The sequence below is a fragment of the Astatotilapia calliptera genome, chromosome 23 (genome assembly GCF_964374335.1).
Source record: "Astatotilapia calliptera chromosome 23, fAstCal68.1, whole genome shotgun sequence".
NCBI lineage: Eukaryota > Metazoa > Chordata > Actinopteri > Cichliformes > Cichlidae > Astatotilapia > Astatotilapia calliptera.
Window position 1 is genome coordinate 1,847,160 of NC_137443.1, and position 22,085 is coordinate 1,869,244.

General features: G+C 44.4%; 1 protein-coding gene across 2 annotated transcripts in view; it reads right to left on the reverse strand.

Annotated features, from left to right (window-relative positions):
• Positions 1 to 1,955: 1,955 nt before the first annotated feature.
• Positions 1,956 to 22,085, reverse strand: part of xpr1a (xenotropic and polytropic retrovirus receptor 1a) — a 75,648-nt gene continuing 55,518 nt past the window's right edge. Inside the window, exons 1-13 of one of the 2 annotated variants that reach the window (XM_080297607.1) lie at positions 19,605 to 19,741; positions 18,782 to 19,002; positions 18,501 to 18,650; positions 18,325 to 18,408; positions 16,482 to 16,563; positions 16,218 to 16,405; positions 15,716 to 15,895; positions 12,485 to 12,653; positions 10,705 to 10,905; positions 4,363 to 4,529; positions 4,153 to 4,292; positions 3,839 to 4,063; positions 1,956 to 2,887 (exon numbers count right to left, since the gene is read on the reverse strand). In XM_080297607.1, the coding sequence (XP_080153733.1) occupies positions 2,830 to 2,887; positions 3,839 to 4,063; positions 4,153 to 4,292; positions 4,363 to 4,529; positions 10,705 to 10,905; positions 12,485 to 12,653; positions 15,716 to 15,895; positions 16,218 to 16,405; positions 16,482 to 16,563; positions 18,325 to 18,408; positions 18,501 to 18,650; positions 18,782 to 19,002; positions 19,605 to 19,626 (1,887 nt within the window). In that variant the 5' untranslated portion in view covers positions 19,627 to 19,741 and the 3' untranslated portion in view covers positions 1,956 to 2,829. Of the gene's footprint in view, positions 2,888 to 3,838; positions 4,064 to 4,152; positions 4,293 to 4,362; positions 4,530 to 10,704; positions 10,906 to 12,484; positions 12,654 to 15,715; positions 15,896 to 16,217; positions 16,406 to 16,481; positions 16,564 to 18,324; positions 18,409 to 18,500; positions 18,651 to 18,781; positions 19,003 to 19,604; positions 19,742 to 22,085 lie in introns of those variants that run through there. The other variant, XM_026160222.2, reaches the window with a different exon arrangement.

A 22,085-nucleotide genomic window follows, 5' to 3' on the forward strand; every position in this document is an offset into this window, starting at 1 on the left:
GACATGATCTGTAACCATGGTTACTGTTGTTACAGCCTTAGATGCGAAGGGCTCGAGTTTAAGCTCGGGAAGAGAGCGGGATCACAGAGGGCTTCTAGCATCATCCCAAGCAAGAGCGATTGCAGCAGAAAGAGCATCCGGTGTCAAATCTGCACCAAATCAAGCATGCAGATCCATCCGCTGCGGCGTCCCTCGGGAAATAAAGCCACATGAAGCCGAAAGCTTCATTGTTAAAGAGCTGAGAACGAGCTTATTAAGTGTTTGACCACTGCCAAGTCCCCTCATGGCCTTACATGCAGCCCAGTTTTGTTTTTGTTATTAATCATTATGGATTTTATTGCCCGAACGAAACGACCGTTTACCTGCAGCTGGATGGAAAACCAAATCTGGCAACACCGCCGTCAGTAATCACAGGAATTCTGTTATTTTGGATGGGAGGCGAAACATCTTCGTCAACATAAAGAATCCCAGTCGCCTAATTTTCAACCATTACTCAAGACTAACATGGTCCGGAGAACCAATGCAATCATATTAAGACAAGATGCAAAGACATGATCCGGCACATCGGTTTTAAAACTGACGGGACTCACTGAGCTCAGTGAAATCTAAAAGTGCTCCACGGTTTACGTGGGCCGCGTTCCAGAGAGCAGGTTTAGTGAAAACTGGAGTGAAAACTCTGGATTTGATGTTTTAGAGACGGGATTAATCTAAACATCGGGTCAGTTACCGGGGCAACAGACTCTCTATAAGTAAACTGCTCACTGACAGATTTCCTTTAAACAACTTTTAAGGTTTTCTCATTCGTGCAGTCAGTCTTAAAGCACCAAGGGGAACAGAAGCTGGTCCATACAAACAGTCCAATCCCATTTATATGTTAGCTTGTTGTTTATGATGGCTAACGTGGCTGCTTTCATAATAAATCTGTCATCAGTGTAACAGCAGAGTCAGCGACCACGGCATACCACGGATTTATTGCCGGCTCTGCTCTATAGGATACATCCTTCTAGCTCTGTGGGCAGTCAGGAATCTGTCAGGTTGTCCATGAGATGCCCTGCACTGATGCCTGATAGTGCGCACTACTGTAGTAATCACTTTCATTAGCTTTCACGTTGGAGATGACAGGAAGATTTCAGCATCTTCAGCGACTTTCAGGTTCTGAAAGCATTTTAAAATAAGTTTGAGAATCAGGACACATCCGGAGTATCTGGATGAATTCAATTGAATTGAATTCAATAGATGTCTACAGATAATTTATTTTCTACTGTAATTGTGCCAAACTCAGATATATTTTGGTTGGATTCAGTTTAAGTAAAGAATGACTGAGTGGACAATGCTGACTTTGTTTTTCATTTACTTTTATGCTAAATGCCGTAGCCCACAGTCAAACCCATTATTGGCTGATGAGCGCTGCACTGATCACGGCTTAGTTTCCTCACACTCAGAGTTGATTTGAAGCAACTCCGATCAGCTTGTTCTGGAGCCGAAAACTTAGAATTTGTTGAACCTGCTTTCTGGAACAGGACCGAGCTGATCAGCTGTACCTCTGCTTATGTTACTGTGATCTCCAGCCTGCAAACTTCAATCTGCTTTTAAACGTTTGGTTTTTATATCAGTTGGCAGGCTTGTTAAAGGAAGCTACCCCAGCCACAGTCACATTCACAAAAAATAAAACTTTGGTAATTAATGTAAAGAAAAGCAACGCATGTACATTTGCTGCAGTTAACAGGGCACGTTCACGCACTAATTAGAGGTCGGGGATAACCGAGGGTCCTAACTCTGAGCTCGTTAAAAATGTGGCACAAGTTCAACCATGAAAAACATTCCAAACATTATAAAACACATCGACAATCAGATGCTCCAACTAGTCTGACTAGTATAAACAACAATGTAAAAGGACTTAACAACTACAACAGAGTCATAATGCACATCAAATATTACAAAGGAACTTCACAGACTTAGAAATGTTTGAATCAAAATTTCCCTTTTTGTGTACAAGTACAAGATTTTGTGTAATAAATGCACTTTTCCTGCAAGTGCCTCCAGGGTTGTGATTGCACACTGATGTTATTACAACTAAAAAAATATTAAAAATTAAAAAAAAAAACAAGGAGAGAGAGAGATGGTGTATAAAAAGAATCAACAAGCTGAAACCAGTTGATTTGTTCTGATATGCTGTGATATGCGTGTAGAGTCCTTCCTCAGGTTTGTGTTTGTTAGTCTTTTGATTGGCTTTGTCTTCTCCCTGTTGATCCTAGTGTAGGTGTGCAAACAGTCGTCGGTAGCCTATTTTATGCAGCGTCTTCTAAACAAATTCAGGAAATAAAAGAAGAATCTACAGAAAAGTAAACAACAGATATTAAAAAAAGTCCGTTTAAAAAACAGAAGAGGATAATCCCCGGGCAGTGCGGTCTTATCTCGCCGGTTATGTGCAGAAGGTTTCCCTTGATGTCTGTCCATCTGTCTGACTGTGTGGCTGTTTGTCTGGGTGGCATTAGCTCTCTCCTCACCTGCAGCGATATTATACTATACTTGTGCTTCAGCGGGTCTATCTCTGTGTGTGTTTCTACATTATAGGTGTGTGTGTGTTGTTTCCATACTTATAAAGACCAACTGTACTTACAAGGACGTAAAGATGAGGTAAGTTTCCCAGAGGTGAGGACAGTGACTGATGGTCCTCACTGCTTTAAAGGTTTCGAGACTGAAGGGTAGGCCTGCGCGTTAACACTACGAGGGAGGAGCTTTGAGGTCAGGCGTTAGCGAACGAGGTCTTTATAAGTACAGTGTCGTAAAGTGTGTGTTTGTGTGCGTGCGTGTGCCGATGTTGTGGACTCAGCTGAAGGCCTCATCGTCAGTATCTTCAATTAGCACCTTGGTGTCCTTCTTCGATCTGAAATAAAGACGATTAAAAAAAGAAAATCAGACGTTATCTGACAAAACCGAGACTTCATTTCACGTTGCGTTACTTATACATTACTAACTATTTAAAACAACTGCATGGACTGCTTTTTCATGCACTCAGTTCAGTATTGTCTTCACACAAGTCCAGACACTATGTGGGCAGCAGCACCGGGCCACCTGCAGGAGCCATGCAAACCATGCCATGAAGCTCCCGGTGCACAGTTACTGTGCTGATGTTAATGGAGGTTTGTGTAACACTGTGTAACACTTTGTGACTTTAATTCAGACAAAGGCATATACAGCATTTTACAAATTTATCAGACCACCTGTCATAAAAACAAGAAAACACATGTCACAGTAATATCTTTTAAATCATATTTTACTTCTCTGAGAAGTTGGAAATTAATCAAGAATGACACTCAGCCGCTAAAACTACTTTTGTGTTCAGGAATGAAAGTAAATCAGTGTCATTTTACATATTCATAAAAAAAGTTTTTTGTAAAACAGCAATAATTATATTTTAGCATTAAAATGTAAAATTTCTGCACATACGATTGGATTTTTGGTATCTCTTCATAGCTCAAACACCAGGATGTGGGAAAAGTTAAGTTCAGATCCTGGGTTTCCTTGATTGCTCAACATAAGGGACCTCAGCTGTACAGCCTCTAATGCAACATCTGGATACTTCCTCTACTGAAGGAACAACTGTTTTTTTCGATTTCAAATGGGTGTAGTATCTTTGAACACATTTAATTAATGAAAAAATGTTCAGTGTGACAGTTTTATAATCTCCAGGAGCAACGACGAGGAATGTGTAATCCTTCCATATCTGATGTTTAATAGAAGTATAACTTCTTTCATCTACAGTAATACCAGCTCTGCACTCGTCTTCAAAGTGAAATAAAAGTGCACGATGTCTGGCACACACGTGGTTTCTTACTGTGAGGTGGACAGCAGGGGGCGTCGGAGCGACAGGCTGTGGGACCTCTTCCAGGTCTTCTTGCCCGAGCGGTTCCGGACTCCGTCCTCCTGGTCCATCATCTGTTCCAGCAGCGTCTGGTCGTCAGCGTTGAGCGGCGCCACAGAGATATCCCGGACCGCACGAAACTCACCGCAGTTGTTCAGGTGCTCGTTCTCCAGACGGAAGAAGTTCCACACAAAGCGCCTGCAGTGAGGAAGGTGAGGAGGACGACACGAGTCACCGTGGGTGCTCTGCGAAGCTCGTCGTAAGGAACAAACTTTGTTCAGACCCACCTGAAGACCTCAAGAGGAGCCAGCATGGTGGCCAAGATGTCGCCCACAGAGTTGATCTTGGTCGTTGTGATCAGAGAAATCTGGATCGTCCAAGCAAAACGCAGGATCACATCTTCCACAATAGCACAGTAGTAGTAGGCCTGGACACAGAGCAGACGGGGTTAGTGTCTGTTTGGGTGGGACGGGCACGGGGATTAAACCAGACGCTACCTTATGTGGATAAACGATTTCTTCCCTGAGGAAGATGTTTTCGCCAGCTCCACGATCAAACAGACCCCAGTCCATACGCAGATCCCAGATCAGTGTGTACAGGGAGCTGATGATTGAAGACACAATCAGAAGGTAGAAGAAGGTGTTGGCGTCTGCGTGACTTTGCTCTGAAAGAAAACACACGAACACAACTTGTGTCAGAGGCTTGCATTCAAGAACTCCTCTGGTTTTAGCTGCAGTAAAGAGAAATGCAACAGCATCAGCACACTCAGAGCAGGGTCGCAACTTTTCTATTATCACTTTTACCACTAGAGGGAGCCCTCCTGCCACGAGTAGACCAGCATTGATTGATTGAACAGATACCCTTAGAGAGCTATAACACTTCAGTGTTCACTTTTCATTATGCCTGCACTAAAATCTACACACTTGCAGCCCACAGCATAAAAACAGAGTGTGAAAAGGTGTTAAGGCTCGGTAAAGTAACCAGACTGTTTTTCATTGTCTTTAATCGGAACAGTTTCATATGCAAATAATCAGCGCCAGTTAGAGCGCCACCTAGTGGGAACAGGAAAGATCAAGTTTTGTCCTCTTCACAGGTTCATTACATGCACCCCAAAGGTCGTCTGCATTAACTTCAGGCCCTGGTGATGCCTTACTGTGAAAATTGTGAGTTTTTATTTAAGACCACGCCCTGTTGGCATGGTGATTCACCATTAACGGGTAAGCTGCAGATGAGGAGCTGGGAAAGCTTCAAAAGTCACGCCTCGAACGCGATGAAGGCTGTCATGTTTCATTGGTTTTTTCCCTGGGTGTGGGAAAATGGCTCTATAGCGCCACCTGTTTAAATAGTGGTTTTAGGGACTCCTGAAAATGTACATAGCATGTCTGTTTGCACTTTTTATGGGTCATTTGTGTCAGAGGTCAAGGGGAGCCGTGACACTGTCATGAAAACTTTAAATGTACTTATGTGGTACATGTAGTTTCGACTTTCGCTGCCATGAGGCCAGGTCTCTATTGGAAATGAAATGTTTAATCTCAATGAGATTTTTTACCTGGATAAATAAAGGACCAACATTTGCCTAGGTTCCTGCAGAGACGGGCACCTACTGGTCAGAGACAGACCCACAGAGGTCTTTGGGCTGTGCCTGAGAGAACTCATGCAGACACATGGCACTTTTAACCTTCACACACTCACACTCGGATGGATACAGCAAAGAGCACTTATGGGATGCAGCATCCTACCCAAGGATACTTCCCCATGTAGGTTGGAGGGTTGAACCAGTGACTTTTTACTAAAGGAAGCCGAGACCTTCTTGCTGTAAGGTGATAATGCTAAATAAAACAGGACCTGATGTTATGACAGTAGATTTTATTTCTCTAAAAAACAAAAGTAAGTCCTAAACCCCCCTCCCCTCCTCACTCTGCCTTCTGAGACATGAATGAAGGATTAATCGTGATAATTATTATTAGTTCAAGTGCTCTCAGCTGTGGGCTGTACAACAATCTGCAGTTAGTTTACAGCTGATTGATGTACTGCGTAATGTCACAGTGTTTTTATAGCTGTGCTCAGCAGCGCCCGCGTGTCTCTGTGGGAGCCGTGCGGATGTGATTTCCTTGTTCCTCAGTGGGCGCCGATGTATAAATCAGCACCCGATGGCCTTTCACATCGACTCGCACAGACGGCAGCCACCAGGCAGAGATCGGGCTCGCTCTCATTTGTCATAGTCACTGTTCTACGTGCCTCCAGCCTACGAGACGCCAGGGATCAGAGCCGGGACAACAGAGAATTACTGCTGTTCTGTTAGCCGCTGCCTCCATTGTGCTGTTTGCTGCATCAGCTGAGCGACGGGATGGAACCGGTCCCTACGGCCACACCGAGGTCTCCCAGCTGTAGATTAGACTTATTCCCAGACAACAGACTCTTTTCACTGGAGAATATCCACCGATGTGATTTCCTTTAGCTTTAACGTACTGAGGTATTTAATCCTCCACTCGCTGATGCTGTCTTTCCACAAGGATGGGTCACTGTTGGGCCATTAGGAGGTCAACCATGGTGGGATGGGCATTGATTGAACTGGTCAGGATGGGCTAACGGTGCTTACTGGCTCCTGTCACACACACTCAACCTCTATTTTCTTTTCAAACACACACACTGTTGTTGTCTTGGCCAGTCGTGCTGATAAAGACAGAGCACATCTTTTGCAACAGGTCAACAGGACTTGAAAACAACAAGAATGGCTGCTGTTGAATTATTTTTCAGCTTTTCCTTTTCACTGAATCCAGCACTCGTCCTCACAGCGCGGTTTGTTCTTCATTCTCTTACTTTAGTTCATTTTCACTTTGTGTCCCATGTTTTTGGCTTAGTTAGCAGTTACAAACACAGACACGTATGAGGGAATTTTTGATGCAGGCCAAGAATTCCACACCGAGCGAACTGTGAGGGCGTGAAACATGAAGGTAGGCAGAAGGTTAACGTGGAAGTAGACAGCTCCCCCCACACTTCCACGGCGCTGTCACAAAGGCCAGATGACCTTAGATATTGAAACACCATCCAATTCTTCATCTTTCAGTTATTCCCTTTTGGAGCTTCCCACCCCGTCCGTTGCGAGGATGCACACCAACCCTCCTCTTTTCCTCCTGCCTGATGCATCCAGAATCATATTTCTCTGTCGTGTCCTCGCCTCCCTCTGGTGTCCTTACTTTCGTGCTACTTGCTGTTCTTCCAACACCCAGAGCAACGTCTGGTGTCTGACAGTCCACAGCATCATAATTATACAGGTCATACATTTATTTCATAATAAAGGTGAAAGCAAATAACTTTGCAAACAGCGTATCATCAGCGTTTAAATGGTTGGATATTGTTCCACCTGAAACACTTGACTACATTAGCTGGTTATCACCTTACATGTGTTTTCAGTGGGGCTGATTTCCCCTTTGGTTTTACTATTAAGAGCCACTGTCATTTATTGCAGCCCTCACTTGTCCAGCATCACCAGGAAGAAGCTTAAAAAGACGAATAGAAACCCAAAAGTACTGGTGCAAAGAGATAACATGATATTTAAAATTAGAGAAAAGTCCAACAATTCAGATATTTTTTTTCTTTAATACCTCATTAATGATCTGATTTATCTTGTGCCCTGCTGGAGAGACTTGCAGCCTCACTTTATGAATAAACCATGTAAATGTCATTCGATCAGCTACAACAGCACAATGCAAAGGGTTAATGCATAAGTACAAACAGCCTAATACTTCTGTAGTATTATAGTATTACATGATAACAAATACAGCCCCAGCGTCAGTTTTAGGTGCTTTTAGTTTGAATATTTTATAGACATTTTCTGATAATGCCTTTGTGTTCAAAGCAGGGTTTAAACGCTATTTTTACCCTGTTGTCTCAGTGCTTTCAGATAAATCAAGGATCTGAGTGTTTATTCAGCTCAGACTTCTTCCAACCTAATATGATACCTACAGCTTTATTTGAATTATTTTACCTGTTAGCTCCATCTCAACATGTGCACTTTATCAGATTTCCACCTTGTATCTGAATCGAGATGTGCTTCACTGATAATAACAAGAGTCTGCTTTTGGGGTTTGCAGGGGTGAATCAGAGTTCAAACAGATGGCGAGAGAGACTCAAAGCAGAGCTTTTATCTGTTTTCAGTAAACGTGAGTACGTGTTTGACTAGAGCTGTGTCGGTGTGTGTGCTGTGATTCCTGTCCTGATAATGAACGAGGGGTCAGTGCATGAAATTAAGTTGTAAAAGCTGTCAGTTCAGCCTCATCTCTATTCCAGCAGAGTCCAGCAGGCATGCGTTCAGCCCGGGGCTGGTAATTACACTCCTCTCCTCTCCTCCATTACTTCCGGTTTGATATCTTTTAAATATTAGTATCTCCTCCCTTTCATGTCCTCACTTGCCCCTGCTGCACCCTTGCTTTCTCTCCAACCTCTTCGCATTAAATTTCCCATTTTACTTTCCTCTCAGCGGCTATCGCTTCTAAATTTAGGGATTCTTCTCTACAGCCGTCTCAGTCCGTTTCCACCCGTCACCACCACAGTTAACCTCACACAGACCAGCAGGAGTCGTGTTCCTCAAGGTTATTTTAGATGTTTTACAGGATTTGGTGTTACAGATGGAGGGATCTCTTTAAAACCATGCCTGCAGTGACTCTACACTGCACTTTGGGGTTTACCTTTAACATCACATTTTCCCGTCTCCCTGCTAGCACAAGGCTGCGTTTCTCTTTCTGCCCGTCAAACATCGTTTTCTTCTGCCTTTGCCTTCCCTCTGGATAGATCCCAAGAATTTAAATTAGCATTAGGCCTGCAGCTCCTCTGCATCTCAAACAGTGATAAGTCTCAGGCTGCTGTACATAAAGCAGATTCCGTATTGATCCCGAGAAAAGCAGCTGCTTTACTGTCAGGCCTCAGTGCAGCTACACAGTTTGGGAACTCTGCCCACACCAGGAAATCCTCCAGCATCTCTCAGGTTACAGGCCTCAGAGCCTCTGCTGAGATTACAGTTTCATGACAATGTCCAATCAGCTGCTCGCAGCAGTGAGCTGAGCGTTTCCTCTGAGGGGAGAAATCTGCTCAGTTTTGCTGAATCACATTAAAAAATATGATTCAACACACACAGATTACTTAATTTCCACTTTGGCCCATACAGACCACAGAGGAGACTGTGCCTCTTAATTTTACAGATTTTGATCAGCAAATGGAAGCACGAGCCAATGGACACCACTCAGTCCTCTATGGAGAATCCTGTGATTTATTTCCTTCCTTTTGCTTCCCGGAGGTCTGTGTGGGCAGTTCCAGGAATCGGCGAGGTGATGTGGCAGCGAGGTCACAATGGAAGCGTTAGTGATGAAGGTGACACATCCACTCGCAGGCGCTGGGACCTTTGCCAGATCCCGACTGACACTCCAGACAGCTTTTACAGCCGGACCGAGCGGTGTGAACATGATACCAACCTGCTGTCTTTGCTGTCAGGTCTGCTGGGCGATGCAGGCAGACTTGGCACCGTCCTGTCCGCAGTAAGGCTCCAGCGAATATCAGCGCTAAAGGCTCCTTCGTACATCGACTCTGTATTTTTAGTGTGTCTGAGGCTCTTATTGCTTCTTTACCAGATTTGGATTCAGGTTATTCTGATATTGGCAGCCGCATTCAGCCATCAAAGCCTATTTATGTAGGAAATACTCAAACGATCTCCTCAACAGGCAGTTTCCTCAACCATTTATTCAACGTCCGTGTCTGTGTCTGTGGAGCCGTCTTCCCACCCTCCTCCTTCACTTAACCAGCGATCAGCCTTGGCCTCCATTATCATGCTGGATGAAAGACAGCTTCATACAGAATAACACATGAAGGGAGGCCATTAGTCTAAGGGTACACAGGCTTCAGACCAGAGGAGGAAGGAGGATATGGTTTAATGGACGCCTTTCCTACTGAGATGGAAGAAAAAAAAGAAAAAGAGGTCTGTCTCTCCTTCTGGTTCCTCCAGTATCACTGACGGTCAGCTTGGGAAGCAAATGCACTGATTTAAATTTAAATCGAAGAGAAAAAAGCCAAACCGAGAAATAGCATTTAATGATTTAAAAGGTTGCAGATGAAGTTTCCTTGCTGGCATTTTGCTGGAAAATAAATATATCGGCGAGCAAAATGCCAGCAAGGGTTTAAATAGAAAAGCAGCTTTGAAAGGAGACGTGTGAACAAATATCTGCGATGCAGACGGGAAATACAAAGCTGCGTGCTAAAGAGATGCTTTTACTGCCCGAGCGTCTCTGAACATGAATTCCTTTGTGATTTGGCTTCTGAATCAGAATAATTTTAATCATTTCAGGGTAATTACGAAGCTGTTACGGAGAGAGTGACTCGACTATTAATGCTCTCTTTTTACATCCAACCTGCTCGTAATTTCAAATCTCTGCTTTTTCTTTTTAAATCCTCGACTTTCACCGATCTGCTGCCTCTCCTCTGTCTGACCTCCTGAACCGAGAGCAGAGCCTTGCTTACATACAGCTGTGTTTGACAGACCTCTCCCATTCTCTTTATAAAGCTCCAGGCATGGAAACCAAGGCCAGCTTCTAGCATTTGCGCTCAAGGTCACCTCAGCTCTTTGAGTACACACAGCTCCACACAAAAGGCATTTTAGCCTTTTGTGTGGAGCTGACATGTTCCTGTAATACACGAAACACACGGAAACTGTCGACTCTTCAGCTCGAGACTGACCGTGTCTGCGTTGGGTTCCTCTTTGATTCGAAGCACTGCAAATGACATAAGCTGTTATATAACGTCTGCCCAGCTGATACCTCAGCGTACACGTGCTTATCAGTCCCGTCTCCTACCTTCGTGTGTGGCGTAGAGGGCGGCAAAGGTGACAACAAAGAAGGTGGTAGAATATTTCCCAGCGTTCACCAGGTGCGGGAAGGCCCTCTTTGTGTCACGGTAACGCCTCAAGCACTGGATGAAACGCAGCCAAGCAGGCAGACACTGGATGATGGCACGGAGACCGTAGGAGTAGCTGTGGCACATGAAGTCTCGGGAACCTACAACAATATAAAACAGAGCACTGTTCACTCCAGTGTGTGTGTGATCAGGGAAAAATGCACTCGTCCTCACAGCGCGGTTTGAATTATGTTAAAATGCTCTTCATAGACTACAGCTCTGCATTTAACACCATAATTCCCTCCACACTCACCACCAAGCTGGAGCATCTGGGACTCAGCTCATCTATGTGTCAGTGGATCTCCAACTTCCTAACTGGCAGACCACAGGCAGTAAGGATGGGCGGACATGTCTCAGCCTCCACCACTCTCAGCACTGGAGCCCCCCAGGGGTGTGTTCTGAGCCCCCTGCTGTACTCTTTGTACACATATGACTGTGTGGCCACTACCAGCTCCACCACCATCATCAAGTTTGCTGACGACACCGTCGTGGTGGGCCTGATCTCTGATAACAACGAGACGGCCTACCTGAAGGAGATTAGGAATCTGGAGAACTGGTGCCAGAGGAACAACCTCCTTCTAAACGTCAGTAAGACAAAGGAGCTGATAGTGGACTTCAGCACTAAGCAGGAGAGGAACTACTAGACCCCCGTCATCAACGAGTGCCCAGTGGAGAGAGTGGACAGCTTCAAATACCTCGGAGTTCACATCACGCAGGACCTGTCATGGTCCTGTCACATCAACACCGTGGTGAAAAAGGCCCGACAGCGTCTCTACCACCTCAGACGCTTGAGAGACTTCCAACTGCCCTCCAAGGTGCTCAGGAACTTTTACTCGTGCACCATAGAGAGCATCCTGGCGGGAAACATCTCAACCTGGTTCGGGAACAGCACCATGCAGGACAGACGAGCTCTACAGAGGGTTGTGCGGTCAGCTGAGCACACCATCCGCTCCGAGCTCCCTGACCTGCACTCAATCTACAGCAGGCGGTGCTGGACCAAGGCCAGGAAGATGGTGAAGGACCTCAGCCATCCCAACAACAGACTGTTCTCTCTGTTGAGGTCAGGAAAGCGATTCCGCTCCCTGAAGACCAACACAGAGAGACTGAGGAGGAGCTTCTTCCCGCAGGCGATACGGTCTCTCAATCACACCACCACACAGTACTGACCCACACATATGGTTCTTACACACACACTGGACTTTCTGGACTTTGTTTTCACTTCATTACTTAAATCACGCTGCTGTTATTGTGTATATATTTATTTATATTTCTTCATACATTCTTATATAGTTCTATATTGTGTATTTTGTTGTACAGTTATTTTATTTTCAACTTTAATTTATATATTTTATCTTATTCTTCCCAGTTAAATTTACCCTTCATTCTAATTTGTGTTGTACAGTTATTTCATTTTTAACCTTAATTTATATTTTATTCCTTCCTAGTTAAAATTACCCTTTTTAATTTTTCATATTTATTTCCTATCTTATTCATAGCCTTTTCCTTTTTTGTTCTCTTTAGGTCACGAGCAGTCGTCCAAGCATTTCACTACATATCGTACTGTGTATGACTGTGTACGTGACAAATAAAATTTGAATTTGAATTTTGAATTTGAATTTGTTTTTATGTTTCTACTGTGCATGCTTTTCCAGTAAACAAAAGCAGAGCATAACGCCTCACCTCCAAAGTCCGGTAACAGGCCCTTGCTGTTGCTCCACTGCAGCTCGAAGATGTAGAAGCAGAAGAGATACTCCAGGTCCATGAGAGTAAACACCAGAGAGTTGAGCTGATCAGCCAGCCAGAAGTCTGCAAACTCCACCCGGTGAAACGGCGCGGTGAAAACACGAAACTGAAGAATGAAAAGACGGATGGTGAAAACAGAAAATGTGCAACAAAAACCTGAAAAATGCTTCTTGCGTTTCAGAAAACGCCCCAGCTGACCTCCCTGCAACAAACCTTACCTGGGACGTCATGCTGCAATTACCCCGAGTCTGCGGTTCATCACTGAGACTGAATTAGCCAACAAATTATTTGCATGCAAATCCTGCAGTACTTTACGAGGGAAGTGCAAAGCCGAGGGAGACACCTAACGCAGTGGGATAAAGCCTCCGGTCTACCTTATCAGCACGCCACAGGACGCTCTAATGAGTCATGCTTTTGTGCCTGTGCACATGAATTTGTGTATTTGCGTGCCACTAATTATTAGTGAACACAAAGACATGAAAGGAGCTGGCTGTGCTCTGCAGCCTGCTTCTACGGGCGTGTTATTTGGGATATGACTTTGGCAGGGGTTCAGTTATTGACCACGCTTTGTAAAATGATACAACCCTGCTCGACTTTTTCCATTTAACCCCCCCCCGCGGCTACATCTGACATTCAGGAGCGAATGCACACACCCTCCCAAACCCCACATACTCTTTATTCCCTACAAATGTCACACAGTATTGATATCTTTTGTTTTTGCACATATTAGCTGATTTCTTTTAACCCGTCAGTCAAAGTCAGTATCGATCGAGTGGCCATCTCACTCATATCCACTCCGTGTGTTGTTGTCTAAAGGCTAAGCCTGCTGCACTCATGGTAACGTCTTCATTTCTTGAGCAAACACTTGTAATTCAGCTGCTAGCTCTGTAATTTGTCCTGTAATGAAATCTTATACTGTTTGTCATCAGAGGCAACACGCACACCTGACATGGATACATGTGATCTCATTACTAGTAAGAAAACACACTGTTTACTCCAATGAAACAATAATCCAACACTTCATATCTACTCTAATTCTATGCTGCCATCATGAGTGTGCAGGACCAATCAAGAGTGAGACTGACTGTGAAGCCCAATCAGAGGAGGAGGGCTGAGGACTGCGGGGAGCTGCGAAAGAAGGGACACGAATACGAGCAGGGGGTCTTCTGCTGATGCTGGGGGACAGGTGGGGAGAAGGAGGGGGGATGAGGGGCTGAAGGAGAAGTGGAAGAAGAGGAGGAGGGAAAGGAGGAGCTCGGGGCATCAACATACTGATAGATCTATGCCTGTAATGATTGCACAGTCACAGCCTCCACCTCCCCAGAGACAAGCTGCATTCTATTATCCCTCACCCCCTGCCCTCTTTGTCACCACACACACACACACACACACACACCCTCTCTCCTGAAGGCCCCTATCACAGCTTAGACAAAGGACAGAGTAACACGGGGGGGCTTTGTAAACATGAGGTTTAAGATGGATATCTGAATTGTGTGAGATAGAGACGCATGCACACATGTGCGCAGACACATTTAAATCGCAGGTTAATAAAATAGAAAATGCTAGAACAGCAGACACAGCTCAGAAATTAATTTGTTTTTATTTTAAATCTTTGTTGCATTAGGATAATAATGCCAAAATAACACAGGAACAAAATTAATTACACCTCGTGCTTGCTAGTGTATGTTCTCTACATGTTCTCACTGGTGTTTATTGAAAGTATAGAATATTTTTTCTCTTCAGGACTTAAAACGTCTGCGTAATAAACCTTCTGTTTGCCACGGTTGTGTCTTTCTCTCCGACACTGCAAAGTGACAGCGTTCATTCCTCAGCACACACACAGAGCAGGGATCTTACACCATCTCATCGTGTGTGCACTGGGTTCATGTTGATAAAGCAGTCCGTATCAGCTGCTGTGTCACAGCTGTAAACATCTGTTACTGGACTTGCAGGAACCCTGACTGTTGGGATCATGCATCCACTTTGAATTACAGACTTTTCAGCAAAATACCCAGTGACTCAAGACACAACTCCCTTTAGCAAGTAAGGTAGGTGGTATCTTACTATAATACACCAAATCTCTGTCTGCCTGTGCATTTGTTTCTTTGTCTGCAAACTCCTCCTACGCAGTCAGGAGTGAAGCAACCAAACACTGCTCAGAAAAATTGGAAAAATATGTGGCAATGTGTTAGGAATGAAAGGAAGCCACATTATTTGATGGAAAAGAAAATCTACTGTGGGCTGAATTCAAGACAACCCAAAAATCTAAGTGAAAACTGACGAGGCAGGTTTGCCGAGTTTGGTCAGATTTCAGCCCCCGTGTACTTTTATGCATGTCTGACAATGTCAGGACATGATGGTGACCTGATCACTGAGATCCTGGGCAGTTTGAGCTGGGAGCATTGGATGGATGGAAACACAATGTCCCTGAGGTGATCTATTGGATTTAAGTCGAGAGAGCGTGGGGCCAGTCAATGGCATCAGTTCCTTCGTTCTCCAGGAGCTGCCTGGATGTTGTGCCCCAGGAGGAACCCAGGAGCCACTGCACCAGCGCAGGGTCTGACGATGGGTCCAAGGATTTCATCCCGATACCTAACAGCAGTCCATGTGCCTAATGCTGGCAGCAGTGACATTCACCCCAGCTAAAGGCAAACTTACAGCAAAGCAGGAAAAACTGTCTGAGGCGCCCACCTGTACGATCGTTCCTGTGCAGGGGGCTGTCTCATTGGTGCCCCTCTTATTAACAACCTCTGCTACTTAAGTGGCTAGATCAATGCCCACAGGTTTAATTGACTTGATGCTAAACTCTGATTTTTACTTTAGCTTTTTTTGAGCTGTATATAGTGATGTCATCACAGACCCTGGCAACCACTTAGCAACCGGGAGCTGTTTTTTGCCTTTCTAAACCTACAACACCTTATGAAAGCAGTCTATCACTTTAGTTTCCTGACAATAGCATCTCATTTATTTCCACAAAATTTGGATTGTACCTGCCCACAAACCACCTAGAAACGGGCTAAAATGACCCTTTCAGGCACGTCATCTCTCACCTCTATTTTGTTTACTTTTCTCATTGTGATTAAGCACATCAGTGTGCAAAACTCTAGCATGGGCGTGGACTATTTACTATACATTAAAGGAGCATTTCCAGTAAACGAGTTAACCGACCAGCAATTTGAGGAGCCAGAAACGTGATTTGTAGTAGCAGGTCTTGAAGGGGTTGATGAGGAAGAGCACCATGAAGCCATAAAGGATGAGAGGGTTGGCCTGCATGGGGATGTAAGTGTACTGCGAGTAGAGACAGGAGAGGATGCTGAGACACCACAACACGCCCAGGAAACCAGCAATCTGCAGCACAGGAAGGAAAAAATGGCTTTAAAAGAAAGCTCCTTTGACACATGATCACCATTAACCCAAAAATCAGAATAACGAGTGAAAAGAGGTTCTGCTTTCAGTTCTGGGTTACCAACAAAACCCCGTGGACATCTAAAGGTAGTGCTTCTACGGAATCAAATCTTATTTTACATGATAATCTGTTCCTTGAATCATAATTACCCAGCTAAACAACCATGTTTACTCAGGCTAAACACTTTATGAATCCATGATTGCCACTCAGAGATTTGAGCAATTTTCCAGGATCTTCTATAAGACGAGACGTCTTTTTTCTCACCTCAAACAGGTGTTGGTGCGAGAGGTTGTTTCGTGGATTGATCTCAAAGATGAGGACGTGGTTGACTCCAGCCTGTCTCCATCCATAGGTGTTGATGCCCAACAGGAAGAGGAACTGGATCAACAGGAAACCGCCCCGATAGATCCGCACCATAGGCCAGACGTTCTCAGAGCGGAAGAACACGGCACCTAAACAAACCGCAGCATGTTTACTGCTTTATGAAGATGAACTATGACGCCGGTGAAAACAGTAACTTAGACTTACCAGTGATAACGAAGCAGATGGCAAGAATGATGAAGAAGCCACAGTAGAGACCCACGCGAAAGGTCGTCCAGGCCAAAGCAGGCTGAACCAGGCAGACAGGAATAAACCGGATTAACGTGACGACTCACACGAACACGTCCAAAGACGCTTTAGACAAAACGTCATGCAGCAATGAGTCACAGACTCTAAACCAATTTCATTCCTTTTACCTGCTCGTAAGCATAAATATATTTATCACACACACAGGAGACATGGAGAGCTCACATGTTACACACTTTAAGCCAGACATGACAGTAATTAATGCAGGAGCAAAAGATGCATTGGAGAGCCTTGTTTTTCTCCTGAATGATATCCCGTCTGTTCAACAGAGTCGAGGCACTTATAAAATCAATACTGAAGGCTCCGATGGTTTCCTTTGTCTTTCTCTCAATCTTTCTCACCCCGCTGGCTTTATTTCTCTTTCTTTTAAAAACTGGAATGTTTTGCTTTTAATTGTATTTTTTTATAGTTAGATAAATGCAAAAATATTGCATGCTGGGATATTCTTCAGCAAGCATTTCAACATTTGTTCTTCAAGAGGTGACATCTGCAACAGTACAATTACAGAACAGGGGAGGTATGAGAAGCACATTCACTAGCAACTTTTGACTTAAGTAATGAAGCTTCTATCCAAGTTCAATAAAGATGATCTTTAATCACTGATTGACCTGCTTACCTTGAAATTCAGGCTGTTAGTCTATTCTTCACATCCACAAACTCAACACTGACATTATTACTCTGGTTTGATTATTTTCTTGCCCCATCTTCAGTCTCGGTTCTGTAAATATGAATGATCTTCTGCCACTTGGACTCTCGTTCGTGCTACCCTCTTCCACCTGTCCTAACCTCCAACTTCACCTTCAGCATCTACACTCTGGGGATCCTGTTCTAATCACTATTGTTGCTGGGACTCTGCTATGATGGTTCATTGGAGTCTAATTGCCAAAGAGCTCAGAAAATCAAATCCCTTAAGTCAATAAATAATGTTCAGTTTTTCTAAATGATCTCTCTTTATTGAACTGCCTTAATTATTTAAGACTAGACTCAACAGGGTCTGGAAACATTCCTCAGAGATCCTGGTCTATATTGACAGTTGATGCATATTTGCCGTCTATATCCAGCTCTATCACATTCCAAAGGTGCTCTGATGGACTGAGATCCAGTGACTGTGGAGGCCATGAAGATGAGGACACTGCAGTCATAAAGGGATGGACATGGCCAGCAAGAATACTCAGGTAGGCTGGAGCTACCATGATGGCCACTTGGTGCTAAAGAAGATAGTATCCCCCACACTATTACACCACCAGCACCAGCCTGAACTGTGGATGCAAGCATGGCTCCATCCTTTCACGTCTGCTTGCATCCTGTCCAGCAGTGCCAGTCTTGTCTGGTTGTGGTGAGCCTGTGTGAACTGTAACCTTACGCGGTAGCCATCTGCTTCGAGGTTTGGCATGTGTGCTCAGAGATGCTCTTCTGCACAACTTGGTTGTGTTATTGTTGCCTTCAGCCTGTCAGCTCAAAGCAGTCTGGCTATTCTCCTCCGATTTCTAACATCAACAAGGCATTTTAGCCCAGATATTATCTGCAGTATATCAGATCATTCTCTGTAAACTCTACACGTGGCTGTGCAGGAAAATCCCAGCAGATCAGCAATTTTGGAAATACTCAGCCGAGCCTGTCTGGTACAAACAACTACGCCATGTTCAGAGTGACTTCATTCACCTTTGTTCCTCTATTCACCTGTTCATATAGCTGATTATGTATGAACAGGTGTGTTTCCAGTGTAATCAGCTGTGATTCTGACCTGAGCTGCCCCCAGAGGAGGAACTCTCAGCCTCTTCATGGCCCTTTGACGATCGCCTCCCTCCAGCTCTGTGGTCACCAGGGTCTGGATACAAAAACAACCATTCGTTTCAGACATGTTCGTTTTTTCTACACACGTCTGACATGTAGTAAAGTCCACGTGTGGCAGGCAGGCACCTCCGTCTCAGTAATGAGCTGTGTGATCTTCTTGCAGGTGTAGAAAGGTGCCACCTCCACATGAGCCACACGCCAGTCTGCCCCGCGGGAAGTATCCAGGATCTTGTCATGTTTCTTCAGGATCTTACGGAAACCAGTGAAGTTCAGGTTCTGTGGGAGACAAGAAGAAACCAGCAGCTACAGACCACACCAGACTGGAAAGAGACTGGAAAGGATATGTAGTCTGATCAAACGACTGCAGGTGACATAAAGTGATCTGAGTGTGTAGATGCACTAAAAACCTGGTAGTTCTGAAGCAGGATGAGGCTGAGGTAGAACTCGCTGAAGGCTAGCTTCAGGTCTTTGATGTTGTGGTGTTTGCAGCGCTCCTCCTGCGACAGGTGGAACCTGGTCTTGCGTTTCCGCAGACCGGGCGAAGCATTGCTCTCTCGCTGAGCGTCCAGTGAAGACTGCAGCTCGTTCTGCAGCGTCGCAAATCGTCTCTGGGCCTCGGCAAGCTTCTCTGCAGAAGGACAATGAAAGGATGTCACATACATCTTACATACTGTGCTGTGGACACACACACACGTTTACACACGTTTACACTTGCACAGCACAACTTCCAGTTTTATCTACTGTTAAGCGTGTTGATTGTTATTATAGCCACTGTGTATTTGCACATATTATAATGAATATTATACATTTTAGAGGATGTGTAGAGTAATACAAAAATAATAAAGGTCCTAATAAGCCCAGCGGAGCTGTTAAAAAACAAGTTGTTGGTTTGCTTGGACTTTTATTTTGGAAATTTTAATATTATTCCTGCATTTGCGTAAAATTAGAGCCTTTACTTTGGTCATTTGCTGCTTAACCTCGATATTGTTAAAATGCAAAAAACTGCTGCAGCAAATAACAATAAAAATGATTCTTTATTTCTGCTTGTTCCAGGAAGCAGAAGCATGGAGACTCTTAGGCTGACCTGTGAATGCTGCTGACTGAGGAACCATTATCTGGGTCAGAGATAGGTTAATACAGCCAGAGAGACAGAATGAGAGAGGAGGGGTAATCACACGCTGCTTGGACAGCAACCTGCATTTCATTAACTTCTCCTGCAGTTCAACTCACTTTTCCAACAAGCAGCTCTCATTTTCCTCCTGCTCTTTGTTTAAATGGTGAATGACTGGTTCTTATACGCCGCTTTGTCTGCTTTCTGTCTCACGTCCACAGCACGTCGAATGCATCGTGAGCAACTCGGGGTTCAGCAACTTGCTCAAGGACACTTGGGATGCAGACCGGAGAACCCAGGGAACCACCAGCCTTGTGATTAGCAGATGACCTGCTCTATATGCTGAACCACAGCCACCCGAAACAGGTCAGAATAACTAATCATTTGGGCCTGCTCTGATGTGAACCGGTGTTTGGTGTCCTCCCAAACCTACAAGGTTCTTTTCAAAGCCACCTACTCTCTGTAGCAGGCCAACAAGACCTGCAGCCCCCTCTTTTTCCCTTTTCTTTGCTGTTTCCTGCTCCGTTCACATGGTAGTATTTCTTGTTTGTGTGCAAACATACATTTTCCTGCATCCGGCTGGTTTGTGGAACAACCTGTTTCAAAAAAAGAATAACTAATCATTAATAAATGAAGCCAGTTTCTTCTCATTTAACTTCCTGTTTTCTTCATTTTCTTCAATGTATTTGAATAAAACTCTTTTTCAAACTGAAAATAGAAGTAAAGCTAACATCTGTTTATCATTGTTTGCACGTAGATGGCAGCTTAGTGGCCTGCTTTCCATTACATCCTCATGCTCGTCAATCCAAAAGTAGAATGACACAATTTCTTTGTCGACATAAACAATGTTTTCAGGGTATATTACTACAACCCTGAGTATTTCTTTTTCTACACAAGAGTGGAACCCGCCCGACAAAGATTTTTCCTCTTTATGCTATTCGATGTCACATCGATGCCTCGTGGGAAAGCAAAAACTTTGCTTCGACATCCAAACTCGCAGTAATCCCTCAACAGGCACAGAAGCATACGAACCAATGCTCCACTTAATGCTCGTGAGAAAGTCAGACTGCCTTGAGGTCAAGAGTGCAGCGTCACATCAGAAGATGTGGCTGGACAGTTCATCTGTGTGGGGCTAATGAAGCTGAAAGAGACAGGTGTTGGTTGGTTTAGGTTTCAGCGGCGTTGTCTTTACTGTGGTGGTGTTTTCAAACACCTTTTGTTCTTTCTCAGCTTCCAGAAAGTGACAGGGTGAAATCCTATCAGCCTAAAACAGCATTTCTTCATTTCTTTTTGTTGTGTATTTAATCCACGATGATGAAAGTGTTGTTGTCCAACAGACTGGATTCTAGCGCTTTGCAGCAGGATGGCTGTGAGAGGTCAGGGACCCCTTTCAGAGGGAGAAAGCTCAGTCGAGGCAAGTGTCTTATGTAAAGTCAGCACGCAATTTATCTCCATCTCTGCTTTACACACACACACACACACACACACACACACACACACACACACACACACACACACACACACACACACACACACACACACACACACACACAGCTCTGTAATTTCTTGCTCCCTCCTCCTGTGTGTGGAAGATAAGCAGGAGATGTTGATGTTTTCATGCACAGCTTTAACCGACCTCGGAGCTGCTGAGGACTCACTGACTCACTGTTGTAACCCTGATGTGACTCATGTCACATGCCACACTGAGACGAATGACACCGAAATGACTGTTTTCTTCTGTTATTCGTTATTCATAGTCCTTCACTGACAGACAATAACATGCAATTTTTGTTTTTTTAAAGGCACTACTGAGCTCTACCAACAGGCACCAACCTGCCAATTATAAAGCAGAGGTAGGCAGATTGATCTAAATATTGATAGTGTCAATACCAACGCTGGTATTAGTATATGGGCGTACTAGCGTGATGGGATCGATACTTTCTATCCTCTAAGTTTAGTTCGCAGCCCACTCAGTTTTATTAAATGATTCTTTTTTTCTCGTTTAATGAGAAAAAAGACCTCAGACTTGCACTATGAAAAATGTCTGTTTTATTTATAGGTGACATCACATCTAAACAACAGAACTGAACCCAAACAGCAGTTTAAGTTTCAAAATTTGTAGCGTTTTCTCTCATTATTGTAGAAAGTAAAAATCACGATGGTTGGTGGTCATTTAAATATGTTGATGATGATTTCTCTCATCAAACCGTGCCACCGCGCTCTCCTCTATAAGCTGCCTTTGTAAGGAAAGAGCGTTGGTAACAGCAACGCTCTGAGAAAAATCAAGACATTCAAAGTTGGTTCAGCTTCATGGTAACGAGGTCCAAAGTGATTTATACCACGTCTGTTTGCTGCTCTCGCCATCAGTCTGCCAGAAACACCCCATCATTACGAGCTGGGACAATCTTCCCGGTCAGCCTTGGCCGGCCGTTGACCCAGCAAGTCTGCAGTTTCATTAACGGCCTCCAGGGGAAGCACGGTCTGCTGTTAGATAACATCACTTCACTCAGAGCTGGAGCTCAGGACCTTCTGGTACCAGAATACCAGAATATATTATGGCTTCCATCTCATGTTACACAGTACACACATTCCCCGCTTCA